This window comes from Pangasianodon hypophthalmus, chromosome 10, assembly GCF_027358585.1.
Source record: "Pangasianodon hypophthalmus isolate fPanHyp1 chromosome 10, fPanHyp1.pri, whole genome shotgun sequence".
NCBI lineage: Eukaryota > Metazoa > Chordata > Actinopteri > Siluriformes > Pangasiidae > Pangasianodon > Pangasianodon hypophthalmus.
This window is the reverse complement of record NC_069719.1, coordinates 4,435,769-4,445,489: the sequence shown is the minus strand read 5'-3', so window position 1 is coordinate 4,445,489 and position 9,721 is coordinate 4,435,769. Positions and strand designations below refer to the sequence as shown.

Sequence of the window (9,721 nt, the reverse complement as noted above, 5' to 3'; positions counted from 1 at the left end):
ATGAAATTCAACAACTGCCCTTAGACTTAGTACTATAAGTGAATTTAGAGGAAATACATTTCCCATTCTTTTTTCAGTACACATAACCGTGGCTAAGATTTTGTTCATGGTTATCACACATACTCTGCAGATACACTGGATAAAGATTTTGCTGAAAAACACGGGAATACTCCTTTAATTTATTCTCAACAAAATCATCCTTGTTTATTAAAAACTCAATGAATTTTTGACAGCTGAATTTTTGAAAGCCACTGTTAGGCCCTCAAGCGAAGCCTCTAACTCCTGAACTACTCAGCTATGTACTCAGATTTCATTCTCCTTGACTTGGATTCACTTTGGATAAAAGTATCTGTCGAAAGTATAAATTCAGTTAAGCCGATATGTCCAGGAAATGGGATGCAAATAACAATTCCGTAACTCTTCACACTTTCTTATTACTTTCTTCCACTCTCACACACCGAGTGGATTATTTTCTACTCAACAATTCAGCACTCTGAGCTGGTGCTTTGTTGTACTTTGAATGACTGAGTGGTTCGACAAGAGATACTGACACAACACACACACACACACACACAGAACACAGCACAAATTAGGTAGGACAGACCGACAAACCGGTTAGAAGTGGTTCAAATGAAAAATCTCCCCCACACATGCACACCATCCATCCATCTACCCATCCATCCATCCATCCATCCATCCACACACACACACACACAAATACCATAATCTCATTTGCAAATCTCATGTTTTTTGCATTTATAAAGCTTTCCCTCTGAGCATGACACACTACAAGTGAGTAAAAGATGTCATCTCACTAAGTTGATAACAATCTGCAGCCTTTTATTCAAAGATATTGAATTGAATTCCACCTGCAATAAAGACAAAAGTCCCAAGATCCAAGACAATGTGGGTGTATTTTATTAATTTTCTCATCCTATGCCCTAAAAGATCCTCTCATATCCTATCATCCAAATATCGGAATATTGAGCCACTCTGAGGCATTTAACACATATAACACAACTGATTTATGGGCTTGAGGTGGAAAACTCAAGTACTGAACCAAAAAATTGAAAATCGTTTGGTATTTGAGGCAGTGAAGTTTCACAAGTCGATGCACTGAGACAATGATTTTCACTTAGAACTTCAGGAATGCGTTCTCACTCTGCTAAAGGAAAATCCTGAAGTTTATTGTACCACAGTGCTGATGAGTCCTCATTTCTGATTAGTTAGTAGTTCTGGCTGTAATTCAAATGACAGAGTTATATGAATGAGCTTGTTATAATATGCATCGTTTCTATAGGAGCAGCTCATTCAGAAGGAGTTGTATAGCGAACACACAACAACACAATATGATCTAAGTCTAATAATAAACAGATTTAAAATGTGTCGTTATTTAACAAGGGAAAACGTGTAATCAGTGATATGAGGTTTTCTGTGAGGAGACGGAAACTTTTATTTAACATTTATGGAAGGAGTCGTTTTATCTGTCTGAGGTAAAGCTTTACATTTTCTGCTGTGCGGAAAATCTTCAGGACAGAGGAGTAACATGACAAGCTGCACTTCTTTGGTTTATTAGCTTCAAGAGAAAGAGAGGGAACGACTGTTTTTATGTAGCTGCTATAATGTAAGTGATAACAGGAATTAACTTGTTTGTGGATGTTCTACAACATCCATCCATTTTCCGCACTGCTTATCCTATTCCAGGTCACAGGGAAGCCTGAGGTCTATCCCAGGGGACTCGGGGCATGAGGCAGGGGACACCCTGGACAGGGTGCTAACCCATCACAGGGCACAATTACACACACACATTACAGACAATATGGAAACATAAATCAGCCTACAACACATGTCTGTGGACTGGGGGAGGAAACCAGAGTACCCAGAGGAAACCCCCAAAGCACAGGCAGAACATGCAAACACCACACACACAGGGCAGAGGTGGGACTCCAACCCTCAACCCCGGAGGTGCGAGGCAAACGTACTAACCACTAAGCCACTGTCCCTATACCATCTAACATGTACATCGATAAAACATATGACCTGTCATTGTTAATTAATAAAATACTGCTATTGCTGACAAATTATTGTGGTATAAGAGGAATAAAACACTTCAGGACATGCTTTTACTGGGAAAATAATCAACTTCCGGGTAGTAACAGTAACTCTGTTTGGCACTGAGCTGCAACATTCACATAGACTTGCTTCTAACTTCTGCCTAGAAAATCACACAATGAATAAATAAAAATAGAAAACCTTTGTAATGGTTTATAATCCAAGAAAGAAAGAAAGAAAGAAAGAAAAATAACTGTTATTTTTTCTTTTTATTTACTGCTAAACTGTGAAGCTATGAGTTGAATTGCAACCATTATTTTTCCACATCATGTGGATCCCTGAGATAAGATTAAAGAAACAATTTAAAGTAAATCTCTACGCCACATGCTCCCTATATTATCAAGCAAGATGTAAAAAACGATCCTTCGCAGACTTTTAATGAAAGTAAATGTAGCGAGCCTTTACATTTTTCTGAAGTACATAATTGGATCTTAAGGACTCTTTTTGTGCCACAGATGATACATTTACATAGCTTGTACTTTGTACATGGTTTAGAACAGAAATTTACCTTTCCAACTTCTATAAATCATTCATCATACGTATAAAACTGCAATGCACTCTACAGTAATAAATACAGAGGGTCTATTTGAACTGTATCTCCTTTGGGCGTTCATAATTCATGAGCATTGCATAAATCTTTTATAAAGCAACACTCGAGGATTTGTGTAAGGCTTACGTCAAAATGTGAAATGGCAACTGTGAACTTTTTTTTTTTTATTTTTGCCTTTTTATGAAAAATAAAGTTTTTCACCTCAGGAATCTCATTAATGGTTATGGGTCCACTGTTTTAAATAGCTGTATCTGTAATTTTTAACCTTCTCTTGGAAGTTATTTAGTATTTTACTATACAATATTTTACAGTATATTGTTCTAGTACTGAGAAATCTTCTATAAAGTGTCCACTTTCATCATTTATTATTTACATTATTACACAAAGAGTGTGTCCAAAAGACACAATCTGCAGACATTTTTTCTGACTCAGCAATTTCTAAAAACAAAAGTGTTTCAGAAATTGTATATTCCTGCATCACTAATATACGGCAAGTCCTTTTAGATGATTGCTTTTTAGAAATCAAGGTTTTTGAAAACGATGGCGTCCTTGCACTTGACCAATCAGCAACATTCAGTACAGTAAACTCCAGTAAACATTCAGTAAAGTAAAGCATCTGGAACTGAACTACAGGCCAATCACTATAATCAAGCCTGATTCATCTTATGAAGATGTGCGTAATGTTCCCAAGTTCCTGTAAAGGTTCCTGCAGTGGAAATGGCAAAAAACTCATTGAGTACTCAAGAGCATCTAGAATCAGGCACGTACATTTGCACTGTGCATACGCAATCAAGACATTTTAAATTATTAAATGATTTACTTAAATGATGTCATAATTAACAGGAACATATTTTTAAAATGATTAGTGTTTTCAGCAGAATAAAATACATAATGGTGTTTTAATAGAAGCCCACTTTTGATCCAAATAGGCTTCAGTGGTCTTACAATATCATTCCCCACAGAATACCAGACCTAAAAAAGCATTGATTAATTCTCTTTTCTGGTTAGTAACAGCTAGCTGAGCCTCTTTGATGTGTACCAATTTTTTTGTAAGTTATAGCATGACTGTTTTATTCATCTTGAGCCTCTCTACATCAGCAAAAGTGGTAGTTAGAAATCAAAGATCCCTAAAACACTGCTGAAGTGGGTGGAGTCAGGCTTTAATGATCAGCCAAACAATACCAATGCTCTTAGCACTTAATGTGTGTTTAAAACTGAAATTCACTGAGTTTGTATATTAGATTAGTTTCCTTTTTCTTCCATGTTTTGATTGCTCCCTGTAAAGCACTTTACAAGCTCTAATCATCATCCAACACAATCACTCCTGCAGTGGTGAGAACATCTGGACTACACTGCTCTCAGGAGGGGAAATCAAGAAACTGCAGGTGAATTTAAAAAGGGTAAAATATGATACTCATGTCACACTGAAAACCAACACACACCTGACAGGGTTAATAAACCATGTATTGTTCTGGATCCTCCATAAATTTCTAAAAACTGTGGCACAGGACAGGAGTAACTCCTGAACATTCAATTTTAATCACAGATTGAGACTTTAACAGGAAATTAGCTCAGCTGTTTAGCACTAGTAAACAATATTAAAGAAAATAAGAGTTAAAGCCACTTCACAGCTTATTTCTGGGGCTTTAAGTTTTGTTCGCTCATGGAGAACCCTTTACATGCCTCCAGTGGCTACAGATACACCACCTTCAAGTCCGGAAATGCAAACAAACCTGGATAACTGAAAACCTTCATAATTATTCCTACAGTACATGACATTTTTAAAATCAGCGGTCATGGTCTATATGAGCACTGGCAAATTGCTTCTGACATGCTGTTACAAGAAATTAATCAGCTTATTATCAGTAATTTGCCTTAGGCTACATCACACCACCTGGTGGTTGATTACTTTCCTATAACATCACCGTTATTTAACAGTGGAACTGCAATCATGCAGCCAAGCTTTCCCAGTGATACATGACCACCTAGTGGGATAAACAATGCATATAGAAGTGATGATTACATGCAGTCGCACCTTTTACTGTTACAGCATAGGAGATTGGGATGGAGAGATAAGGAAAGTAGAACAAATTTACTGTGGAACTGACTCAATTAACTGTCTACTTCCAGGAGGAAACCAGCAAACCCAGAGCAAATCCACACACACACACTTGTGAAACTCCATACAGACAGTAACCTGAGCTCAAAATTGAACTCAGGACCCTGGAGCTGTAAGGTAGCAACTCTACCCTCTCTGTATCGGCAGCTATAACTTATAAAATCTTCATGCTAGTGAACCATTCTTGCACTTGTTTAACTGCTACTATCTGGGGAAATTTGTGTTTAATTTGCCATCAGTAAGAATTAACAGTCTGCTCAGGAAACCTCTCAGACCACTAAATAAGACCAACACGCTGTAGTTTCTATAAACATTTATTAGATTAGCCGGGTGGACAGCTCAGACCAGGACACCGTACTGTTTCAGTACATCGGTATATTTTGCGATCTTGCTCTCGACGTTCTTCTCTGCCTGCTTGGTCAGCTTGATCTGCACTTTTTTCTTGTTGTAGTACATCCTAGCCTTCTCTTTGCGGCGCTCCTCGAGCGTGGCTGTGATGGCCTGGTACTTCCAGCCCACCTCGTGAGCCAGGCGACCCAGCAGGGCAAACTGACACAGAGAGAGAGAGAGAGCATCATGAGATATTGATACAATAATCTTCATTATGCTGTTTAAGATTAGAAATGTTGCTCGTCTCAGATGGTAGTGCATGTGAAGTATTCTCATGGTCATTAAACTCGAATACTTCTGTGGAATAAAACATCACTGACGAGCAACTGTATTTATGTATATGTACTGATGTAGCTTGTGAACATGAAACTACTCCTACAGTCTTGTTGCTTGTGTGCACACTGTCCAGTGTTTTTTTAGTTCCAAAAAAAACTGCCAGAGCTATAGCTCTCAAACATACTAGGCTTTGTATTAACTTCTCTGGCAGATCTGCAATGCAAAATATCTGTACTAGGGACTTACTCTCACCAGAGGCACCAGTGACATTTGTAAGCTTTATTTTTCTTCTTAATGTCTCTATACATGAGGTTGCAAAAATACTGAACAAGCTGAAACCACTGTTATAAATTCCATTTTTTTGTGCGCATAACCCGCACCACAGGACTGTGGTCCGAGGAATCATTCAGGGGGAGGGGGAAAAAAAACTGACTTGTCGCCAACTAATTTGCTGGTCATGTTTTGTAGCTTGCTGCTGAAATTGTAGCTATTGTGCACGTATGTAGAAAATGAACAGTCAGGTGTCACTTGGTTCTTTAGTTAAGTTCAAAACTCATTAAGCAAATTACACACTATAAAAAGTTATATTTAAGGTTTGGAGCACTGAAATGTGTTTTCACCACTTCATCTCTGAGAAGTCTATTAATTCAAAAGTATGTGGGTGAGTAATGAAAACCAAGAAGTGCAACAAATGAGAGGAACAGTACGTAAAAATTGTAGCTGTAAAATGAATAGAGAAGTAAAAAATTCTATTTTATTGCTACATTAAATCTGATGCACTTGTCATCTATTTACAATAAATACAAAATTAATAAATAAATCCAGGATTCCATTCGACTCACTCTCGCATTTTTATTGGCTACTTATAAAACCGCACTCGTCGAGTTCTCATGCCGATTTGCCAGGTTTAATTCCTAGTCACGCTGAACAGTAAATAATAAAAATGCACTTTGAGTGGTCCTACCTTGCGAGTTGGCTTCAGACGCACAATTTTCAATGCTGCTGGCACCACCACACGCTTCCTCTGCAAAAACAAAAAACAAGCAACCAATTTAAATAAATAAACAAACCCACAGTACCTAATGAGATCTAACAGTCTAACATGTCTCAGTTAGATTTAATGTTCTCAGAGGAAACTCAAACAATGTAGGTAAAGAAATTAGCATCACAGACATGTTTGCTTCAGCAGCGAGTTTGAAGTGAACAGCAGCGTTACCTTGTCGTAAGGAGGGGGAATGCCATCGAACACCTTCAGCCTCTCCAGAGCGGCCTGACCACGCTTGGTTTTGTGGGGAAGCATACCTGCACGATCACAGACAATTTTAGGTTAAATTTCTGTAAACAGATTAAAGATTAGTATTTTGAGTCTGGTCGAACTCAGTAGTCAGATCCGTAGTTTGTCTCATCAAAAGACTCAGATTCGGGATAAAAGGTGTTCATCACAGTTCGAAATGTAGCTGAATAAATAAGTGAATAAATAAATGAAAAGTTCACCTCTGACTGTCCTCCAGAAGATCCTGCTGGGAGCTCTGAAGTGGTACGGACCGCGGGAGGGGTTCGTGTTCATCCTCTTACGCAGGAAAGCCAAGTACTTCACTGCAGACACGAGACATCAGGAGTTAACAAGCTAAACACTACACCCACACTGTCACCTGTAATGATGCAGTTCAACACGGGTCTACAACAATACGACCTTATACACTAATATCATGGTATCTTGTGCTAAAGTAGTGACATTAAGGCTCATAACATTACAGGTGCAATTTATGCACGTGTATATGCATCCAGAAGCACTTTCCTTGCACAGCGGATTAACTAGTGCCCTAATGTTTCCCTTGACACTGTGTGTACTTCCCCAACTCTGTGCTTGCTCCAACTTAAACCATCATCTACAATAATCACTTTGGTACACTGCAATTACCCTCGAAGTTCTTTCAGCACTTAAATCTGATGGTTCCTTTACATTCTGAAGGCTCAGGAAACAAAGGAATACTTTCTTCTTTAAAAACCAAGTTCACAAAAGTTCACTCACGTTTGTTACGGTAGAAGTTGCCAGAGATGTTGATGCCCTCACATCTCACGACAACGACTTTGTGGCCTGTAAAAGATATTAATAGGGAAAGAAAGAAGAAAAAAAGAGCACAAATATTCAGATTACTTGCTAAATAGCTGCACAACATTTGATAAGTGCATTATGACTGCAATATACCTTACAATTTAACTGATCTAATCTAAGGCCATGTCCACATTACCAGGTTGAAGTGACAAATCCAATTGTCTTAATTTGATTTTTTTTTTTCCCCCAGGACTGTGTGGATACAGAAACCTGATCTTTGCCAATCAGACCTGAGCCACTTTTGTATACGGTCCTAGACCTGATGCATGTCGAATAAGTGGCAAAGCAACATGAATGAGAAGCGTCAGAAAACAGCTGAAGCCCACCACAGCGGTGATTATATTCAGTGAAACAATGAGGAAACTAGCCATGTACTTAAGGTTTGGGGAATTGATTTCAGCAAAACTTGAAGGAACCTACTGAAAGTGAGTTGAGTTCAAAACAAGAAATCAGTGGGCATGTTTCAGGAAACAGCTGAATTCAAATTCTAGGCAGATACAGAAGAATTTGTGGCTACAAATGTGAACTGTCAAGACAGATAAATCCAATCTGAGCAAAAAAAATATATAAATAAAATCAAAATTGGACAGCGTATCTTGTAATGTGAACGTGGCCTAAAACCCCACAACTAAAGCACTGACATTTAAATATACAGATCAGAAATATGCTAAGTGTGTGAATTCATCCCAACACTGACAAGCTCATGTGGTTAGTCAGGGGGTTAGTCAGGATGATCACACCATGTGTAGGGTTCAATAGCAGTAACAAACTCCAGCTGTAACAAATATTATTTAGAGACCGTCTCAGATGGTAGTGCATGTTAAGTTTTCTCATGGTCGTTAAACTCAAGCAATGTAGGTCATTAGACATCACTGACGGTCTTTTCAATTTGGTCTCGATTGTTTTACAGAAAAATAAATAAATAACACCCTGAAAATGTTACTTACCAAGCAGCACCTGCTTGGCCACAAGAGCGGCGAGGCGACCGAGGAGATGACCTCGGCCATCGATTACCAGAACCTGAAAACACACAAATAACACAAATCAGTATGAAAATATTATATTTAAGCATGGCACAGAGCTGGACAAGTTCACGACTAGTGGCTGCTTAAGGTACACAATGTACACACTGCTCAGGTCTTAATATCAACCACATGTGCAGGAGTAAAAGGTTTCTCAACAAATAAGTATGATCATAATCAAGAAAGGGGGAAAAAACAAACATGCACACACACCATCCAGGTAATGAAATGAACAGAAGTGATATCTAAGCATGGTCTTGAATTGGTCGAGATCACTCCAAGTGGTTTTAGACACAGAATAAACAGCTCAAGATCTTAAAATAATAAGCAGCTCTCTATGTAGAGTTGATTTTCCCCAAAAATAAACGTGATCATAATCATAAGCATTAGAATCCCAATGAAAGAAAAATCACTAATTAGATGACTCATTCATAATACAGTGAGACACCAGAGGCATCAGGAAAGATTATTTCAAATCTAGCCTTCTGTAAAATATCCTTGAACCTTCTAAAACTCTGGCTTAAACGCGATCTCTACAAATCAATGCTTTTAAACGTGTACCGAGGGTCAGGACGCTACCGCATGGATGCTGGCCTGCTCATGTTAGCTAGCACACCAAGCCCACTTCCACGTTTATACAAAATATCTATTCTGAGTGCGGTTTAACAGCATTTACACTTCCAAATGTTGAGTTTAACTCACTTACTAACCACAAATGCAGCTCCAAGTCAAGAACAAACCAAGACGGCGGACATCTTAAAGGGATTTTTCATGCACGAGGAAAACCAGCTAGTAATCTACTACCGTTAGCATCATGCTAATAACGCACACAGCGGACAAGCCATACTAAAGCTTTGCTTAAAAAACCTATTTTCAACCAAAATTATAATTTCTACACATTATAGACACGATAGTATGTTTAATATTCTATTCGCGGTTCTTAGAAAATGTGTAACAACACTATTTTTAGCCACTTTTCACAGCGCTGAGACACGCACCTTATGGAACCGGTCCGCCATGATGTGGGGAAAAGAAAGACGCACGGGTTGACCCGCGGTAAAAGGCAGGGGCGTGGGCGTGGCTAGAGCAGATGAGGAAGTGACGAATGTAGATAAAACAGGAAGTGAATTCTTTCG

The 9,721-nt window shown here is 38.5% G+C and overlaps 1 protein-coding gene and 4 non-coding genes across 5 annotated transcripts; all 5 read right to left on the bottom strand.

Annotated features, from left to right (window-relative positions):
* Positions 1–5,079: 5,079 nt before the first annotated feature.
* rpl13a (ribosomal protein L13a) lies at positions 5,080–9,667 on the bottom strand. The gene is made up of 7 exons (XM_026944299.3): positions 9,584–9,667; positions 8,511–8,583; positions 7,480–7,545; positions 6,942–7,043; positions 6,664–6,749; positions 6,412–6,471; positions 5,080–5,330 (listed from the first exon to the last, which is right to left on the bottom strand). The coding sequence occupies exons 1-7, from the start codon at positions 9,602–9,604 to the stop codon at positions 5,121–5,123; spliced, it is 618 nt and encodes a 205-aa protein (XP_026800100.1). The 5' UTR covers positions 9,605–9,667; the 3' UTR covers positions 5,080–5,120.
* Positions 5,411–5,494, bottom strand: LOC113545146 (small nucleolar RNA Z195/SNORD33/SNORD32 family). Its single transcript, XR_003404589.1, has one exon. It is a non-coding gene; the product is annotated as a small nucleolar RNA Z195/SNORD33/SNORD32 family (small nucleolar RNA).
* On the bottom strand, positions 6,548–6,624 carry LOC113545148 (small nucleolar RNA SNORD34). The gene has a single exon (XR_003404591.1). It is a non-coding gene; the product is annotated as a small nucleolar RNA SNORD34 (small nucleolar RNA).
* On the bottom strand, positions 6,822–6,895 carry LOC113545149 (small nucleolar RNA SNORD50). The gene has a single exon (XR_003404592.1). It is a non-coding gene; the product is annotated as a small nucleolar RNA SNORD50 (small nucleolar RNA).
* LOC113545147 (small nucleolar RNA Z195/SNORD33/SNORD32 family) lies at positions 8,361–8,443 on the bottom strand. The gene has a single exon (XR_003404590.1). It is a non-coding gene; the product is annotated as a small nucleolar RNA Z195/SNORD33/SNORD32 family (small nucleolar RNA).
* Positions 9,668–9,721: the final 54 nt, after the last annotated feature.

What these genes read in the sequence shown, in the direction of transcription:
- rpl13a (XM_026944299.3), bottom strand. Translation starts at nt 9,604, where the DNA reads ATGGCGGACCGGTTCCATAAG. An exon ending in TGGCGGACCGGTTCCATAAG is followed by an intron (nt 8,584 to 9,583) that starts GTGCGTGTCTCA and finishes GTGTGTTTTCAG; the next exon opens with GTTCTGGTAATCGATGGCCG. An exon ending in TTCCCCCTCCTTACGACAAG is followed by an intron (nt 6,472 to 6,663) that starts GTAACGCTGCTG and finishes TTGTTTTTGCAG; the next exon opens with AGGAAGCGTGTGGTGGTGCC.